We start from the raw sequence: 21,329 nt of genomic DNA, 5'->3' as shown, positions 1-21,329 counted from the left end.
GCTAGTGTTCACCGCATGGGCCACCGAGACTCTTCCAGAGTGCGAGGCGGAAATCGAACCCGCAAGCCGAAGGAGTGGGTCCAAAGCCTACGCTTTAGCCCCTACGACCATCGTCCCACTATGTCTAACAAATCTCTATTTGTAAAAAGAATTTCTATTTGTCCAAGCATTATTTTCGTCAACTTAAAAAAAACATTGAAACAATATAGAAGACATACAATTTATTTTCTGATTTAAAAGTTTATACGAAACTGTGTTAACAATTTTTTAATTGTTCAAAGAAATGTGATTTATTTAAACAATTATTTTCTTAACAATATTTTTCAATTCGTATGTTTTGAATTAAACATAATATTATATATCTTTTCCTAATTTTCTTTAAATTGAGTATGGATGGTTTACATATTTTTTGGCGCACCATTAACTCAATCATAATAATCATAATACAATTTAAATTATAAAAGTGCATTTATTATTGCATTCTTTCTATTGTTACAATCTTTACTTTGATTATATTATAAAAAAGTACATTCACCAATGCAAATGATGATTCAAGTTTCAACATTTTTTCTGAACAAAATTTGTGTGGACGAAGTGCTATATTTTAGGTCATTTATAGTAATAAAAATAATAAAAATATCACTTTAGTTAATTTTGCGCATTTGGTACAATTGATCAATAATCATTTGAATAATAAAACGTATGAGACAAGTCAATTTAAAATTTCCGAAAAAATTGAAAGTTACGAAAATATAAAACGTTTGAAACCAAAGAGCATGAAACAATTATTGGACAATGAAATTCATCACGAGGAATTTACGTAACTTTTTTCGAGATTTAGAATCTCGCCATCTTTTCTTGAAGAAAGTGCATCAGAATGGATGAAGGCAATGGATGAAGGCAATTTTTTCTATTTGTTTTTAAAGAAGGTTCTCGAAGCAATTACGGCTGTGACGATTACATTCTCATTGTGAAACTTGCGCTTCGCGCTCGATAATGTGTGTTCAATTGAAACACTTCAGCAAGATAATTTGTCAATTTTGTTCAAATTTACTGAAAACAAGGCCTTAAACTTACGGATCTCTTAAAAACAGATATTTGATATTTTTGAAAATGATCCAACTTTTGTAACTTTTGTCTAATTAAGAATTAATAACAATAGTTTCGAAATACATATTTATTTATATCTAATAGAAATTTGGGTTGATATTTCTTAAGCTATTAAAAAATTTGTTTTTCCTCTTTTCGAAAGTTTTCAAATTGTTAAAAAGCATATAACTTTTTGAAGTTTTATCGAATTTAAAAATGTCATTAGGATAATTTGCAAGTCTTTTTGACGTATATCAGAAAACTTGACAAAAATTTCGAAAACTTATAAAAAGTTTTGATTCAAATTTTGTAAAAGCTCTAACTTTTTGAATTTTTGTCTAATCGAAAAATTAAAATGAGATATTTTGTAAATATACTTGATATATAATTGCCTTCAGATTATGTGGTTAAAATATTTCGGCCAACAATTCATGCGTTTACGTAGTTTCGATGTGGCCAAATTGAAAGCCGTTTGAGGGACACTTGAAGATACAGGCGAGTCCCACGCTTTCCGCTCCTGCCCCTCACAAACACTATACTACCGTATTACTGTATATAGTTCGCGCATCTTTCAAGCGAGAAAATACACTCCTTTTTCATTTACAAAACACAACAACATAAAGGACATTTTCGGGAAAATTCGAGCTGAACCGACCGGTATAATTGCCTTTAGATTATGAGCTTAAGATATCGCTCTCAACAACTCAACCGTTTAGATTTAGTTTGCCCCTAGCGAATTTGACAGCGGTTTGAAGCGCCTTAAGAATTTCTATTTTAATTACAGACTTTGGATTCTTGAATAGAGTAGCTTTAATATCTTTATTTGTTAATAGACTAAATTACTTTGGAATATTATAATATGATTCCTAATTGTGACAAGCAATTCTTTTATGTAGAAGGCCTATAACTTTTATTTCCGCCAACGTAAAAACGTTTTCCTAAGGTGTCTCGGAAATATTTCAACTTCCATTCAAGGTTTCAATAAAACATTTTTTATACGCAATTTGTTTACCTAAATATAGGTTTTTATGAAAAATAATGTACGCTTTACAAGAAAGACGAGTAGATAGAGTTCTTGAAAAGCTTTTCGAATACGAGAAGAGTGTAAGTTTCCTCACTGTGCGGCGCTGGACCTTCCCATGAACTTATCGATTTGGTATTTCAGAGAGGGATGCTGCCGTCTCTACGTAATCATTTGTTGGACTGTAGCGATCGTGCATAAGATGATATTTCGACGGGGTCGACAAACTTGCAACTATTGTACTTTCAAAACGATATATTTTCAATTTCTGTGCATCAATATGCATGTCGGTTCGCTGCTTATTCTGCTAGGAATTTTCAGTTTCATTAATGGTGAGTACAGTGTCATGCACATGTTTTTCAATTAAATTGTATGGATAGTATGTGTGAGAAAGAATTTATTTATACAATTAAATATTTTCTTTATGAAAAATTTGACGCGATAATTTAAGAGGTTTATCAATCAAATTCTTTACCATTCCTATTTTCGTTTTATGAAAGTCATGGATAGTAAATATAATATCCCGTCAATTCCAGTTTCAACGGTAAATTTTAATCCTATATGTATACTGGCAAACGCATTAAAAAAAGTATTAACATTTGTGATTCACGACAAGACGATAATTTCTCGTTCTTCAACAATTGTCATTCGGTTTCGACAAATTATCACTGTAAAAATGATCGTCTAACCAACTGTCTTTCTCAATATAATGATTATGATAAAATAGTATAAAATTTTTTTACCCAATAAATCCGTAGGATTAATAAAAAAGATATTGAAGGACTTTACCATTTTGATAAGGTGTAGCTTTTGATTTTAAAGTTTCAATTTCAGATTAGGAGTTTTCATTCTAAAAATCGGAATGTTATGAAGTTTATGCCATTTGAGTTTTCCAATAGACTTACACATGATATATGATAAACTGAAACTTTAATTAGCATTATCAACAACAAAATTTTTACCATGCAAATTATATTTCTCTAACATCATCATTACCAAAAATTGTGGTGAAATTTGCATATAGCGGGGTTTCGATATAATATAGTTGCGTATCAGTATTATTCAATAGTTTTTTAGGAGCATATAAAAAAATGAATTTTTAACAGAAAAGTTCATTTTCAACAAAAGACCACTATAACTTTCGCCCATATTAATCAATCATTAATAGAAATAAACTAATTTATACCTAAACAGTTACATTTTTAATAAAAAACGATAAATTTAGAACCAAGAAAATTAATTTTTTTACCAAAAAGATAAATTTTTAACAAAATAAATGAATTATCTGTCAAATAATTGAATTTTAAATTTTTAAAGGCTAAATTTCTAACAAAAAAAGGCAAATTGCAATTCTCAGATAAAAATTAATTTTGAACCAAAAGAAAAACAACAAAAAAACACTTGAAGTTACAACAAAATTGTTACATGTTCAACAAAAATAGTGAATTTTTAACTAAATCGATGGATTGATTTTTCAACAAAAGAGTTGAACCCAAAAGATGCCCGTGAATCTTAAAAATATAAATATTTAACAAACAAGTCCAACTCTCAATCAAGTCGTTGAATTTTTAACTAAAAAAGATAAATTTACAACCGAATAGGTAAAGTTTTAACCAAAGAAACAAATTTTCCAGTAAAATATTAATGATCTACCAAAATTAGACGAAATTTCATCAAAATATATTAATTTTTAACAAAATTGTTGAATTTTCAAGCCGAATGGGCCAATTATCTATAAAAAAATTAAATTTAAAACCTAAACAATGATTTTGTAAGAGGAAAGTTCATTTTCTACCAAAAATTTAAATTTTCATAAAAATGTTATAGTTTAATGATTATACAATTGTTTAATTTTGAATGAAAAAGTTCATTTTCAACCGAATAGTTGAACTTTCTACAAAATAGTTAAATCGTTGAACAAATCAGAATAATTTATATCCAAACAGTTGGATTTTTAATATAAAATAATTTTTTTTGACACAGAAAACTTATTTTCGATATAAAAAGACAAACCTTTTAGCAAAATACGTGAAATCTGAACTAGAAAGTATCAATTTTCAACTGGAAAAGATAATTTTTTAATGGAAATATCAATTTAAAAAAACCTCTTCACTTAAAAAAATCATTTCTAAAAAACAAATTAATTAAAATTAATTAATGAATTAATTATTTAATTTTTAACAAAAGAGTTCAACCTGAATGATTTTTTATCCTCAGAAGATTAATTTTTCAACTTTTAACCAATCTTCTGAATTTCTGATCAAAAAAGATTACTTTTTAACCAAAAATTTGCATTTTTCACAAAAGAATAAAATTTTCAACCAAATACTACTAGAATTTATAACCAAACGAGTATCTCCAGGGGATACAGGGGGCAATGTCTCCCTCAGAAATCACCCAGAAAGGGGCAAAGTATTGATTTGCTCCCCCTCTGAAATCGAATGATTAAATTTATCAAATCGTTTCAATTTTTCCAAAAATGTATCTGAAATCTTTGTGAAATTTTCTTAATCTAGGTGAATTCTTTGGAATAGTTGGAAAATTACTGATGTCTTTGTCGATTATTTGAAATATTTCTGAAATATTTTGAAATATTTGTGAAATTGTTGAAATCTTCGAGAAATCACTTAAGCCTGTGAAATATTTTTTTATATCCGAAATCTCATTAAATATTTGAAGACTTTGGTAAATCATTGAATTCTATGAAATATTTTAAATGTTGAGGATAAACTTGCAGATATGAGCACGCGTCAACATTAGCTCAACAGGACAATAGGTCTCGGACCTAATCGGTTGCAATCGGATACGTGTCGTACATTTGATACGTTGCCTAGTGATATTGTTCATCTGTCATGTTCTGTTTCATCTCATGAACAAATGTCTATTTTGATTGAAGTAAAATACCATTTTCACTGTTTTCACCCTCTAACGTTAATAGTTTCGCAGATCTCGAGTAACATTTTCGAGTACATTTGTAAACAGGTTTTGTTCAATCCTTTCCTTCGTAACTTTTATTGTGTTTCCACAAATTTTCCATTTTTTGTTTATTTTCAATTTTTTTCACGAATGAAAAAGGTACGCGTCCTATCAAGAAGGGATTCTTAACGAAATTTTAGATCTTTTTTGGAATCACAATTTTTGTTAATTCATATTTTTTCGTATCCTGCATAAATTTGCCCACAAAATGGAATTTATTATTTTTCAATATTTTGCGTGCAGTAGAAATGAGAATTTTCGATTTTTCAATAAAATCCAAAAATTTGGTATGATAATCTTGTATAGCTTTCAAAACGCAATGTCTTTCTTCTCATGACTTTTTGTTTCATATCGTGCGTTGTTTGGCTTAAAATTTTGATTTTCGATTGATTTGGAAATTTTGGAACATGCTATAACTCTGAGAATATTATTTTTATCACTTTTTGAATTTTTATCCAATTTGGCTGGTTAAAGAACTCGTCCATTCAATTAGGACCTATAAAAAATGTGCCAAAGATCGATTTGATCCGTTGCTTTTTTCGAGAGTTATCATGTTTACGGACAGACGGCCGGAAAGACAGACAGACGCCGTCGTAAAAACTTGATTTTCGGATTCAGGGGGTCTCGAACCACTATACTACAGTTTGGGAGTCGAAAAAACAGAAGGTGCATGATTACCACTGTAATTTTGCGTGTAAGCCGAAAATGTACGACTCGAACTTCGGTTTTCTCAGGTTTTCTGCTGTACGATGATTGCCGATCTGAAAGCTTCGTAAAACTTCGGTGGTCTTCTATTTATATATTTCGATCCCCATTCGAAAGAAATTGGGGATTTTAATATTTAGCGTGATTCTTAATGACATGCGTGCGTCTATTTTGAGGTTATATTTTTTCAGATGTATTCAGGTGTGTCTTAATATTATAATTATAAAAGATTATATTAATATTGATGACTAGTCAACTAAGTTTTAATAGAAATAGTTGAACTTTCAACTAAAACAATTAGTTTCAACAAAAACAATCAATAATTCTCTACTCAATGGGATTCAAGTCTTCAAATTTTGAATTGTGAACTTGGAAGTTTATTGACGAAAAAGTAGTAATCATAAATAAATTGAAAGCGTTTAAAATCTAAATGATGTTTTTCAACCGGACAATCTCTAAATTAAATTATTTCAGACCGAAATTTAGAAAACAGAAAAGTTTAAAAATGTTAAAAATTTAAATGTTTGTTTTTCAATTGCACAATATCTAATTGAAATTATTTCAGACTGAAATTTAGAAAACAGAAGAATAGTTAAACTATTGAATTAAAATTTTGATAGAAATTACTCCAGTTAAAGTTCAACTATTCGTAAAAAGTTTTGTGTATATAATTATAAAATCATATAAATTTTCTTTAACAAACATACTTTGATCTTTTGAACACTTTAAATTTATTTATGATTACTAATTTTTGTAAAGAAACTTTCCAGTTTACAATTTAAAATTTTAAGACTTGAATCTCATTGAGTCGAAAAATATTCTTATTTAATAGTTAAAATTTTTTGAAAATTCAATTTCGAAAGCTTTGTATCTTTATTGATCTCATTTTCAAAACTGTAATCTACAAACATTTTAATATTTAACGTTTTGAAATTTTTTTTCTAATTTTTAATCTGAAGCGTTACAAAATTTCAAGAGATTTCAAAAGATTTTTAAGGATTTTAAATAATTGAGGATGTTTTAAGAAATGCCAAGGAATTTCCCATTTATTTTGTGTAATTTAAAGTAATTTAAAAAAATTAAAAAATTTGTATGAGGGTTCATTTTAAAAATTTCAAAGTACTTCAAAAATCTCAAAAAAAGTTGTAGATATTTCAAAAAATTTTGAAGTATTTGAAAAATTTGAGAGAATTTTAAGATTCTAAGGAATTTTCAATTTATTACAGAAATTTAATATGAGATTATAAAGGATTTGAAATATTTTAGGGTATTTTTAAAATTGTAAGAAATTTTCAAGAACTTTAAAAAGCATCAAGAAATTTCGAAAGATTTGTAAGGATTTTAAATATTTGAGGATGTTTTAAAATATGTCAAGGAATTTTCAATTTATGCTTATGATATGTAGGAATTTCAAATCATTAAAAAAATGTTAAGAATGTTATTTAAAAAATTTGCAAAGTACTTTAGAAATTTTAAAAAAAAGTTCTAGGTATTTGAAAAGGTTTTGAAATATTTCAGGGTATTTTTAAAATTGCAAGACTTCAAAAGATTTTTAAGATTTTTTTATCAGCTTAAACCATTAATTGTATTTTGATTCCTCAATCATCCCTCATTTGTCTATTAAATGTCTTTCCTTCTCATTTTTTTCCAATTCTTCATAGTTTACTCCAGTTTTGTCTTATATTTCTCTATCATTAAATAACTCACTCCTTTCTTTTTCCCATATCGTTAATTCAATCGCCCTCCCTCTCCTTTCTTCTACTTCCATCAAACACTTTCTCGCCAACTCCCCTCCCTTTCCCTCCCTCAGCTTCATCTCAAATTTCCATACCCTCTATCCCCCTCTAATACTTAACTTATACCTTTGCGCTTCTTCTCTCACCATATCTCCTGGCGTCCTCCAGTCTGCCCCTAGTGTCCACCTTATATACTTTTCTTGTAAACTCTCAATATCTTGTCTTTCTTACCATCCCCATATCTCGGCTCCATAACCTAATATCGGCTATAACAGCGTTTCAAATAACCACATCCTCTTTCTCCATTTTTTAACCTTCTTTTTCCTATTCCCCATATCTGTTTTATTACCCCTGCTGCTTTTTTTATCCTTTATCTTATATGAGCTGTAGGATCTCCATTCGTTTGCAAAATATATCCCAAATATTTCAACTCTTTTACTTCTTCTAACTTTATTTCCTTCCATTGCCATGTCCATTCTTTCTTTCTTTCCCCTCCTTTTCTAAACCTCATTATCTTTTTCTTTTCTACATTTACATTCAGCTTTTTCCCATCTATGTATTTCTCTAATCCTGTAATTAATCCCGCCATCTCTTCTTCATCCTCTGCCATCAACAGTATGTCGTCTGCGTATGCCAGTGAATATAACTTTTCCTTCCCTATCCTTACTCCTCCCCAACCCTTTTTTCCTCACTTCTTCTTCCAATTCTGATATCAATATATTAAATGAAAGTGGACTCAGACTCCTTTCCTAACACCTCTCATTAACCAGAAACTATCGCCTACTTGCTCTTCCACCTTCAACCTGCTTCTTGTCTCTCTCAAAATTTCCGATACTCTCTTTATTAATCCGCCTATAAATGCCGCCTTGAAGTCCACGAACATTGCTATCATTGTCCCTTTTCCCCTTTTAATCCTCTTATTTACTAGATAAATCTATCCGCGTTACCTATCTATAAATATTTATATTAATAATTAAAAGAAAAACACTTTAAATTACACCTAACAGGTGCAATTAAGATTTTTTAAATTCCAATTCCATAGTAACAATAGTTACATGATATAAATTTTTAAAACTTAACCAATCCCTAAAAAATTATATATTTTATAAAGTGTTTTCCTTATATTACAAACTAAATAATTACTACATCTGTTTAAGAAAACGACAAGGCGAGTTGTCAAGAAATTATCCACATATTTTTTTAAAGTGTTTTTCTTTTAAATTATTGATATAAATATTTATAGATAGGTAACATGGATAGATTTATAATACAAATATTTAATTTTTTGTTTTAAGTTTAAATAATATCACACACTAAAAAAAAACTTGGACAATTTTTTGGTAATTCACGTTATCATTTTATGAGTTATTAAAATTCAAATATTCACAACATTGTCAAAATCTGGTTGGGATAAAAACTCAATTATTTTGTTAAAAACTTAATTATTTTGTTGAAGATGTAACTATTTTATAAAAAAAGTCCTCTTTTTTATCAAAAGTTCAACCACTTTTTAAAAATTTATTTATTTTTTTATTTAATAACTATTTTCATGAAAATATGTTTTGTGTTGTGAAAATACATGTTTGAAACTGACAATTAATCTATACCATTTTTGGATAAAAAATCATGTATTTTGGCTGCAAAGTCGTTTTGTTGTAAATGCAACTGTATTGTTAAAAATTAAAATTATAATTTTTGGGTGGAAAATTCGATTATTTACTTAAAGTTGAATTACTGAGTAACAAAATTAATTTTTTCCTATTAAGGATTCATAATCATAGTTGAAAATTTAACTATTTGCCTTCAAATTAACATTTTTGTTAAAAATTTTACTGTTTTGTAAAAAATGCATATTTTGGGCGTTATAAGTCAACTTCGGTTCTCAAATTTCACGAAATGTACTTTTTCAGTACAATTGTACTGAAAACGGCAACACTGTGGTCGATCGAACAGAAGAGATATAGGCAGTGGCAACAACAGCTGACGTTGCTGAAAGCGTGCGCAGTGGGGGGAAGGGTGACGCTGATCGCAGTGACAGCAGCGGTGAGAAAAGACTTGAGAAGTCGGCCAGGGAGGGCCGACTAGCAGGGAAGGGGAGGAAAAAAGAGGCAGAGGATGATGAGGTAAAACGGGATAAGGATAAAAAAAAAGTTAGAATTAAACGGAAAACACTAAAAAGAGATAGGGGGAATGGGGATGCTTGAAAAATTGGAATCTTTCATAAAAGGGTTTAGAGAGGAAACAAGAAAGAGTTGGATGACATGAATAGGAATATGAATAGGCAGGGAAACGATGTAAGGGTGAAAAGGTATGAGAAAAATTGGAAGAATGAGACATGGGGAAAAACACAGACTGAGGAAATAGTGAAAGGGAATGAAAAAAACGTGCTAAGCGAAAATGAAAGATTGAAGAAAAGACTGAGAGAAATTGAAAGAAGATTAGAAGGAGAAGAAAGGGCAAAGAGAAAAAATAACTTAGTTGTTAACGGATTAACAGTGGCGAGTGAAACAGGAGAAGTGGAAATAAAAAATCTTTCGAGAGACATTAGAGTGCAGGTAAAGAAAGGAGGTGGCAAATATGTTTTAGAATGAGAGAAGGAGTGAGAGCTTGTAAAAATTGGATGGATGAAGAGGAGAATGTATGTAGAGTATGTGGATACGAATTGGATTCATGGGCACATGTTTCAGTGAGGTGCCCACGAGAAGATGAGCAGTTGAGTGTGGATAAGTGTGTAAGATGGATTTTGGATGGTAATAGGCAGGGAGTGATGTGGATGAAGAAATTGGAAGAATTAGGGGAAAGCAAGGGAATAGGGCAGAGCCAATCGGTTGATCCTAAAAAAGGAAATTAAAAAGCAAAAGATAAATTCAAAATCGTGGAAAATCTTTGTCTTTTATGGTAAGAGGAAATGGAAGCCCTGGAAGATGTTACATTACTATAATTATTAGCATTATTTTGGTTATTATTATTTAATTCTATTGTTAAGTAAGGTGAAACATTAGAAGATAAGCAGCTGATAACTTAGAGTAAAGGGGAGAGATCAAATACATGCATACATACATATATACATATATGCATACAAGCAAAGAATTTTGGAGAGTTATGCAATGTTATTTTTGAAAATTCCAAAGTACTTTAAGAATATTTTTAAAAAATTTCAAGGTATGTCAAAATATTTGGAATGATTTACAATATTTGAGAGTATTTTAGAATGTTCCAAGAAATTTTTAATTGATTACGGTAATTTAAAATGAGATTTTGAAATATTTGATGTATTTCAGGATATTTTAATCGATTCCAAGAAATTTTCAATAGATTGCTATAATTTATTACAAGATTTTAAAAGATTTGAAATATTTTAGGTTTTTTTTTTTAAATTTCAAGTTATTTTCAATAGCTTTGAAAATGTTAAAGAAATTTAAAATGATTTTAAGGGATTTTAAATATTTGAGAATGTTTAAGAAGATGTCAAGGCATTTTTAATTCCTTTTTATAATTTAAAGGAATTTCAAAGAATTTTAACAACTTTAGCAGGGTTATTTAAAAAAATTCCAAAGTACTTTGGAAATCTTTAAAAGATCTCAAGATATTTCAAAAGATTTTGAAGGTTTCGAAATATTTGAGAGTATTTTAAAAGGTTGCAAAGGATTTTCAATTGATTACAGTAATTTAATACGAGATTTTAGTGTATTTTTAAAATCGCAAGGAATTTTCAAGAGCATTGCAAAATTTCAAGAGATTTTTAAGATATTTAAATGTTTTAGGATGTTTTAAAACATTCCAAAGATTTTTTAATTAATTTCAGTAATTTATAGCGATTTCAAAGAATTTTAACGATTTTTTTCCTCTTTTTTGGTTGAAAGTGAAACTACTTTGTTAAAAATTCAGGTTTTTTTTTTTGATTCATCAATTTAGTTGAAAAAATTTGTTTTCTACAAATTTAACTATTTTGTAGAAAATTCTTTTTGTTTTTGGTTAAATATTAATTTTTTTAACTACAAATTTAGCTATTCTATGTTTCATTAAAAAGTGATGATTTTAGTTGAAATTTTTCGTATTCTATTGAATATACGTCTTTCTTTGTAGAAAATTAATCTTTTTTGTCGAAAATTTAACTATGGTTAAACATTAATTTTTTGTATAGAAAATTAGTTTTGATGGAAAATAAATTTATTTTGTGCAAAATTCATGTGTTTTATTGAAAATGCATTTTTGTAGCACACAATTTAGCTTTTTGGATGAAAATCTAACTTTTTAAAAAATATTTACTTATGTTATATTTTATATATTTTATATATATTATATTTAAGCATATGAAATCGCCAGTAAGGGCGACTATATTAAATTTCATATACATCCATGTTAATCATTTACAAGAAAAATCAGATAATTCCATTTTTCACAAATTCGCAATAAGTTTATCAGTAATTTTCGATTCTAAATAATAAAATATGATACCTTCTTCCTGTCACTCAAAAATAAAATTGGATTTCAAGTTAAAAAGCTGAATTAAGAAAATAAAAAACACACGCCCTACAATTAATGGTCTTCGCCTTAGATTCGGACCATTTAAAGCGAAATTAAGAAAAACTTTTACCCGTACATTGCACTTTCATAATAAATAACAATTTAGTCAACGAATTCTAGATTATTAATTTAAATGAGAATATTTAACAAGATTGAAAGAAATTAAAACACGTTGATTTTTCATGCACATTGCTATACTGACCTGTATATTAAATTTAATACATATGTTTATTAAATTCACTACACCAATGTATGTTACGTTTCAGTAACAGTAGTGCATAATTTGCTTCACACGCATGTATATTAAACCTCGTACAGATTTTTCTAACAGTGTACTTGAATGTTTCACTATTTCTATTAAAAGTTAGTCAACTAGTAATTAATATTAATATAATATTTTATAGTTATAATATTAACATTATATATATATATATTTATATATGTATATAACAGTAATAGTATTCATATTATATACAACTGAAAAATATAACCTCAAAATCGACCTGAGAAAACCGAAGTTCGAGTCGTGCATTTTCGGCTATACACGAAATTACAGTGGTAACCATGCACCTTCTGTTTTGCGGCTCCCAGGTGGTAGGTATGGTGGGGATAAATTTGTAGCTCTATCTGGCAGCACTGGCAACATCCCAAATCCATTATCAAAATCATATTGTAGGCAAATACTATATGAGTGCGCAAAAGAAACCCCAGAAAAAGCCAATTCAATATTATCATCACTTGGAAAAAATAGATAAAATGAAGTCCACAATAATAAAGAACGATTCCGGTGCTTTTGTGATAAAACCTGAGTAGAATAGTACCACTTTGCGGAATTTGGAGTGGCGTGTGGTCTATACTATGGGGAATTTGGAGTGGGCGGAAGTCCGCCATAAAAGGTACTATGGGGAATTTAGAGTGGGGGAAATTCGCCATGACAGGTACTATGGGGAATTCGGAGTGGGGGAATACGTCATGACAGGCACTATGGGAAGTTTGGGTAGAGGATCATTAACATAAATATAAGGGTTAACATAACCTAAAAATACACAGAAATCACTACTGCGAAGGTCAGAAGTATTAGCACTCATTCAGTACGAAAAATTTGAATATAAAAATTGATTATTTCTAAAAATAGCAAATAAATATTATTTTATACCCATAATGAATAGAAATAAATTTTCCTAATTCTGCTAAAACTAAAGTACATAAATGAGATAATATTACTTAAAATTATCGCTGGGGACAGGTGATAGAAAGGAAAATCACAGTTTTTATTTTCAGCTTAATTTATTCTTTCAAATGTTTATTTTGCTTGATACATCTTTAACAATAAAAAGTGGTATAGTTAGTAAGTATTTCACATTTGCTGCAACATAAGATGTAAAGATACTGGTTATTTTCAAAAACACTAAATTAAATTATAAATGAAAAAATGATTTTGGTAATTGTTGTTTAATTTGTTCGATGGAATACTCGAATTTAACAGCAATAAACTGACGAATAACAATTTCGCTAGGAGACTGAACTTTCTATCTCAAAATGTATATTTATGTGTCTTAGCTTTCAGAAGATTTAAACACTTTTCGACATGCGTAGCTTGCTTTCTTATTTGTCGTAAAAATTCGTCGGCACAAACAGCAATTTGCTTTAATCCTTGAAAAATAGTTTTCTGCATCACTATAGTTTGTCTATACTCTTTGGACAATTTTTTCACCGTCTCCCGTGGTGGTTTCCTCTTTACCTCCAGGAACATTAAAGACGATTGCTTCGCTGCCGCTGGAAGTGCTGAAGACAATGCTGAATTTCCCTAATTCCACAGGTTTAAGGTAACCGTATCCAGTCTCAAAGAAGGCTGATATATAGTCAATGCTATTTAAAAAGCATGTCCAAGATGTCGAATCGAGGAGCAGGTACCTCAGGTAAGCGACGTTTCCATGCAGATCGTACACCTGCTATGTCCATTGGGGCTGTATATGACTCCTTGGGTGCAATGGCTTAGATATCAACAGTAGCAGCGTGAGTTTGTTTGTTCTTAGACATTTTGCGGCGATTGGTCTCAAGATTGAAACTAGACTGAATGTTGTGTAGAACTTTCACCCGCTTTAATACATATTTGGACTTTTGTCTATCCCCACCATATCGGGCGATGGCACATACCGGATCAACCCGCTTCTCCCGCCAGTCCAAAGAATTTTCGTTGGAAAACTTTAAAAGCCTGTCACAAAAATCGTCAAAAATAACATAGTTTCCTTTGATATTTATTTATACCAAGAAAACCGTTCCAAAAATTTTAACAAAGGTTTTTAAATTCTTTTTAAATTACCTAAGTTTTCTCTTCTTAAGAGAAAAGGGGCCGTGTAACTGTGACTGAAGGGATGAAATTATGTTCTTTTTACAGAGAAAAGCATACTTAAAAATGTAATAAATAATCAAGCATGTCTATGATGAAAATAATGTTCCTTTAAAATCGTGGGAAATCCGCCATGACAGGTACTATGGGAATTTTTGAGTGGGGTTGCGCCACGACAGGTACTCTAAAGAATTTTGAGTGGGGGTTGACCTGTACCCTAGAAAATTACCAACATTTTCAAAATTTTTTTGAATTTCAAAATTTTAATAATTTTCAAAAACTCTATCAATTTTACTAATTTTGAAAATTTTCGTATTTTTCCATTTTTTTAAATATAAAATTTGCAAAACTTTACTAATTTTCAAAAACTTCATTAAATTTACTAATTTTCAAAATTTTACCATTATTCGATTTTTTTTGACTTTCAAAATTTTACTAACTTTCAAAAATTTTATCATCTCTACTAATTTTTAAAATTTTACCGATCTCAATAATTTTCAAAATTATATTGGGGGTTTGGTCTGTACTTTAGGAACTTAGCAAAATTTTTCAATTTTTTTTTTGAAGACTAAAATTCTATTTTTTTTTTGCAAAAACTTCATCAAATTTACTTATTTTCAAAAAATTTCCAATCTCATTGATTTAAAAAATTTTACTGGTTTTAAAAATTGTATTAGTACAAGCAATTTTAGTCATTTAAAAAGGAAATATGAATTAATTAAACCGTACTCTTTTTGATTTCATGGCTCGGTACCATTAGTTCAGTAAATGAAGGATTTGAGAAAAAAACTCGTAAAAGTAGCAATTTTTTATAGATACGTTAACAATGGCTTTATAAAGATATTGTAAAAAGTCCCCAAACATACGTGTACGGCAAAGTTCCGAAATTCTGGAAAGTGTTAAACAATAACATGTTTTTTTAAATTACTCGAGAACTGTTGATTTTAGGTCGTATATGGTGATGTGAAAAAATGTTCATAATTTTATAGTGCACAAAAAAGGTTGTATGTATTGTGGACTTATTATCAACGGCTACGCTATGAAACTGGATTAGCTGCACAATTCTTTTATTTCTGAACAAATAAAATAAAATCTGAAATATCCAGGAAAAAACGTCGGAAATATAACAGGCGATTTGTATTGGAGCAAATGCAGGTTCCTTGTAACAAAAAAACGACTAAGTCATTTTCATCACGTACTATCAGTATAAAATGAGCTCAACTTCAGTTTACAATTTGATATGTTTAAGTGGATGCTTTTGAGATGAATCTCCTTGTAAGTGTTCCTCCATTTTCATACAATACATTTTCCAATTTGTAGGTCAGAATAATAATATTTGGGGCCTCTTTTAAAGCTTTAAACAAGTAAATTTCAAAATTTAAGCTATGATATCGGAAGCAGCGGTGATTATGAGTCCTAATAGCAGCAATGAGAGCGGGGCGAGAACGGTTACCTCTTTCGATCATATTGAATCCTTTGAAATTGGTTTGCTCACTTTTCCCGGCAATAGACTTGGCCTTCGTGTGGCCCTGGCGTCACTACAATGCAGGTTCTTAATGAGGAAAATTTCAAAAATAAAAATTATAAAATAAAATTACTGCAATGCACATTAAGCTATCCTTTTATTTTATGAAAAATATATGGTGCTTGATAATTTGAATAAGAATACTTACAAACATATCCTTAAGAACTTATAAAAAACCATAATTACAAAAACAAATTTTTTACTTTCAAACGCAGTGAATAAGACAATTAACAATAAATATAACATAATTTTGAAATGTCTTTAACTCGGATTAATTTGTACTTTATTCCCTAAGCACTATAAAATTGTGATAGAATTTACTTCCCACGTAGAGGTTAAAAACTTTTTATCTTTTTATATTCTTATTTAGGGGTTGAATCTACTATGTCAAGATTCTTTGTTAACAACATTCTATTGAAGTAGACTGGGAAAATATGGCCGCTCCCGCAAAACATGTTTTTTATTATTGCTTGTGATGAGCATGATAACTCCAGGAACGATTTTCTGCAATTCAAAATCCAAAAGTACAAGTATTAGAGTTGCTACGGGTCTGATGGTTCCGGAAAATTAGGGAATGTCAGGGAAAACACGATAGAGTTCAGGCATTTTCGATAAACTGAAATTATTTGCATTATTATGATTAAAAATTGCAACTTTTTAGTTGCAAATTAATCTGTGTTTGTTAAGGATTCAAATTATTTGTTTGAAAATCCTTTTTATTTCACTGAATTCAACTATTTTTTGTATAAAATTAAAATCCTTTTTGAATAAAATATCACGTTTCTCGTTGGAAAATTATCTTCTTTGGTTAATAATTCCATTACGCAGTTGAAAGTGAGCATACTTTGTTTAAAATTAATTTGTTTGGTTGATGACTGATCATTTTAGCTGATAAACATTTTTTTCAAAATTTAATTACTTTGTTGAAAATTAAGATTTCTAGTTGACAATTGTTTTAAGTGCAAATTTATTTTTCAACCAGATAAATTGGAATAATTCCAGTAAATTTTTAAATATAATGATTAATTATTAAAAAATTATAATTATTACATGCATTCTTAACTAAAAAGATAAATTTTAAACCAAACATAAAATAGTTTAATTTTCTAACAAATGAATTACTTTGTAACAAAAAGATCAATTTTTAACAATTGAGAGTACGCTTCTAACAAAAACGACGAATTTTCACCTAAAGCAGTGATACAAGCCGGGGTGTAGATGGTTGTCCCGACTTGATCTAAAGTAGTGAGAAATTGTTGAGAGGAGATCGTGGATGGCTAGGCGAGTGAAGGCGTGTCCGTGAGTGTTTGAGAGCTCGGCCGGTGGGTCGTATGGATCCGTCTGTACCTCTCCTGAGGTTTCGCTTCTCATCACGATGGTGATGACGATGTGCAGGTCTTCCTGGGCGTGAGGTGAGCCGTTCGTGCCCTCCTGGGCAGAGGCTACTGTACCACGACTTCCGACGTCTTCTCGGGCGCGGCGAGCCGTTTGTGCCCTCATGTGCAGAGGCTGCTTTACCGCGGCTTAGGTTTCCCGGGGCTGGATCTCTTCTCGTACGGGCAAGGTCCGATGGTTTGCGTGCAGGAAGGTATCCAGCTGGGCCATGGGCCGAGTCTTGTGGCTGCGGCTGGTTGGTGGTGGCAGCGGGAGACGAGAGGTCCCTCGGACCTTCAGCAGGTATTGCTAGGCCTGCAGTCCATTCATGTGTTGGTGCGTGGAGGGCCCCCGGCACGTGCAGAACGTGGGGACCACTGACTCCCCTTTTTTTTCGCCGGCGCTGGAGGCGAGCTCAGAAGCTCGTCCTCATCTAGGATGATGACGTCGTAATCATCGCTATCGGCCTGGCGGGAGCGTTTGCGGAGAGATGGGGTACCCGGAGGTGCCGAAGCTTCGTAGCGTTCGGAATAATCCAGGCGGCCCGAAGAAGCGGCGGAAGAAATCGAGGGCCAGATGAAATGGACTCTGAGGGAGTCAGGAAGGAGGACTACCGACCGGACGATAGCTTTGGGAGTGTGGGTGGTGGAGAAGGAAGAGGAAGGTCGTAGATCTTTCACTGTAGGGAAGCTGGATGCTTGGAGGGCGTCTGGGAGCGCAGCCGAACGTCGACGAACTCGGGCGCGCTTACCGGGACGAGGAGTCCTAGGTTTACCAGACATACGTCTGGTGAGGAAGGTGGAAAAATGTAAGGTAGGTGAAGAGAGGGCGGGGCTGCAATGAGCGTACCGACGCAGAAATATGAAAGCAGGCGAGGCGGGGCTGCTATGAGCGTACCGACCCCTGGAAGGAAGGAAATATTGTGGGCGGGGCTGCAAGGAGCGTACCGACCCTAGAGAAAGAGAGAGAGACAGAGTGAGTGGAAGGCAGAGAGAGAGGGAAGGAGGGTGGAGTGTAGAAGCAAGGATGGTTTCTCAAGAGGAAAAGGAAAACCACCTTAAATTGTTTTTGAATTCGAAAGCACTTTATTCTCAAAAAGCTGGTACTAGGTACCGAAAGCGACCGAATAGAAGTGCGTGCCTTCGCTTGCACGCACCCGCTTTTATGTCCGACGGCCGAGAGGCGGGCCGGTCGCCGATTGGCGCGGTTCTCTCGGCCATTCGCGTCGCTGATGGAGGGGCACGTCGGCTGCCCTGTCCATTCCTGCTACTCAAAATTGTGAGTGCGCAGCCGAACTGACTAGCGACAACATGGCGCGTCGCGTAAAGTTTCGAGAATGTCGCATGTCGTAAAATACAAAAATGTCATAAAAAATTGAGAAAAATATAAAAGTATAAAATAAAAATACCCATTAAAAAATGCCAAGATAGAACTCACAAGTCAAAGATATAATAGGAAGGTAAATCACAAAAGGTGAAAATTAAAAGAGAAAATCTAAACTTAAAGCGGATACATTTATAAAAGAAAACCTAAAATTAAAATAACTCGATATCGCAGGATAAAATAAGACTATTGTGATTAACCGGAATTAAAGTAGAAACTAAATTCTAAAATTTAAATACAAAATGCTACAGTGGAACAGAATCTCTAATCTTCCGGTGTTTTCTAACCCCGGGTATTATAAAAAATGAAAGGAATTAAAAATATTTATAAACAAAAATTACAAATAAGAATTTTAATTTAACAGGGAATTTTATTATACGTATTAGTCACATTGGGTTGGCGATCGCTGGTCTAATTTTCTATAAAAAAAATTAATGCTTAATCATAGTTAAATTTTCGACAAAAAAGATTAATTTTCTTGCGATTAAAAGAAATTAATTTTTAAACAGAAACAAAAATCCTAAAAAACTGTTAAATTTTCAGAAAAGGAATTTTCTCAACTAAATTGATAAATCATCAGCAAAAAAACTAAATTTTTAACAAAGCATTTCTACTTTCAACCAGAAAAATTGAAAAAAATAGTTTAAATTCTTTGAAATTTCTTTAAATTATTGAAATTAATTGAAATGGTTTAAAACTTACTAAAATATTTAAAATCCTTTAAAATCTCTTTAAATTGAAAAATCTTGAAAATTCCTTGCAATTTTAAAAATACCCCAAAATATTTTAAATCCTTCAAAATCTCACCCTAAATTATTTAAATCAATTGGCAATTCCTTGGAATCTAGTAAAATATCCTAAGATGTATCAAATCCTTCAAAATATCATATTAAATTACTGTAATCAATTGAAAATTCATTTTTATAATTTATAGGAATTTTACAGAATTTTAAGGATTGTAGCAGAGTTGTTTAACAAACTCCAAATCAACTTAGAAATATTTAAAAGATATCGAGGGATTTCAAAAGATTTTAAAGGATTTGATATATTTTAGGATATTTTAATAGATTTTAAGTAATTTTTAAATGATTTTAAATATTTGAAGGTAGTTTTAAAAGACGCCAAGGAATTTTGAATTGATTACAGTAATCTAATATGAAATTTTAAAGGATTTGATATATTTTAGGATATTGTAATAGATTTCAAGGAATTTAAAAATGATTTTAATAATTTAGTATGAACTTTTAAAGGATTTGAAATATTTCATGTTTTTTTTTTTAATTTCAAGATATTTTCAGGACCTTTAAACAATTTAAAGAGATTTCAAAAAATTTGTGAAGATTTTAAATATTTGAGGAAGTTTTAAAAGACGCCAAGGAATTTTCAATTGATTGTAGTAATATAATATGAGATTTTAAAGGATCTGATATATTTTACGATATTTGAATAGATTTCAAGCAATTTTCAATTGATTTCAATTATTTAGAATGAGATTTTGAAGGATTTTAGATACTTTAGGGTATTTTTAAATATGCAATGAATTTTCGAGAGATTTCAAATGATTTGTAAGGATTTTAAATATTTGAGGAAGTTTTAAAAGACGCCAACAAATTTTCAATTCATTACAGTAATTTAATATAAATAATATCATAATATTTAATAATTAAATGACTGTATTCTACTGAAATTTAAAAATTCCTAAATTCTACTACGATCTAAATCTACTTTTTTTTTATTTCTTTAAATTATTTTAACTTTAAAAGTATTTTGCTATTATTTCTAAACTTCGGAAATCTTTTGCAATGTTTTAAAATCCTGTTAAATATTCTCTGCAAATTAATTTTTAAGGATGAAGAATACTTTAGTACGTACGTGCTCATATTTCAAATTATTTCCCATTTTCAAGGCAAAATCATTTCGAAAACAAAATGAAAGTGTAAAATTTTCTTTTTTTCAGGGTTTGCACAAATATAACTTTCCTAGGAATCGTAAGGAAATTAAAAAATATTTTTGAAATTTACAGATATTTTAAATCTAGAAAAAAATGATCTTCAATCAAATAGTTCATTTTTTTAACAAAAAATATGAATCCTCTACGAAAAATGTATTTTTTAAATAATCAAAAACAATTTAGGTATACATGAAAGATAATTTCTCAGCCAGTTGTATTTTCAACTAAATTTTTTTGTAACATTTTCTAAAAAAGGAGAATTTTCTATGAGAAGGGTTTAATTTTTTAAACAAAAAATATCAATTTTCCAAGAAAGTGTTGATTTTCAACCAAATACATAAGCTTTCTTTTAAGAGAATTACTTTTCTACCAATAAAAATGTTAAACGAGGTACATTTTTAAAACAAAAAGACGAACTGTTACAGCATAAAAATATAATTTTATTTAAATCAGAATTGTTTTTTGTATAAAACAAATGAATATTATATATAATACTTTACACTAACCCTAGGCACTGGATTTATTGTGGATAGAAAGCATATTTCCAAACCTCTGTCTCCAGAGTTTGAAGGATTTTAGTACATAGACAATTTACAGTCTGTCAAGTTAAAGCGTGGGTAACTTTTTTGGTAAAATATTTTATTTAAACGCATGTTTCTACATGGAATTACATTTATCAAGGTGTCGAGCAA

At 30.3% G+C, this 21,329-nt stretch overlaps 1 protein-coding gene across 4 annotated transcripts in view; it reads left to right on the top strand.

Annotated features, from left to right (window-relative positions):
- The window catches only part of LOC117180926 (acetylcholine receptor subunit beta-like 2), a 562,005-nt gene that overhangs the window by 38,168 nt on the left and 502,508 nt on the right, over positions 1-21,329 (top strand). For 3 of the 4 annotated variants that reach the window (XM_033373559.1, XM_033373558.1, XM_033373563.1), the window contains exon 2: positions 2,255-2,442. The exons of the other annotated variant lie outside the window; for it this stretch is intronic. In XM_033373559.1, the coding sequence (XP_033229450.1) occupies positions 2,313-2,442 (130 nt within the window). In that variant the 5' untranslated portion in view covers positions 2,255-2,312. The remainder of the gene's footprint in view (positions 1-2,254; positions 2,443-21,329) is intronic. 4 annotated transcript variants of the gene reach the window in all.

The sequence above is a fragment of the Belonocnema kinseyi genome, chromosome 9 (genome assembly GCF_010883055.1).
Source record: "Belonocnema kinseyi isolate 2016_QV_RU_SX_M_011 chromosome 9, B_treatae_v1, whole genome shotgun sequence".
NCBI lineage: Eukaryota > Metazoa > Arthropoda > Insecta > Hymenoptera > Cynipidae > Belonocnema > Belonocnema kinseyi.
Note: the sequence above shows the minus strand (reverse complement) of the source record. Positions and strands in the feature narration are given on the sequence as shown.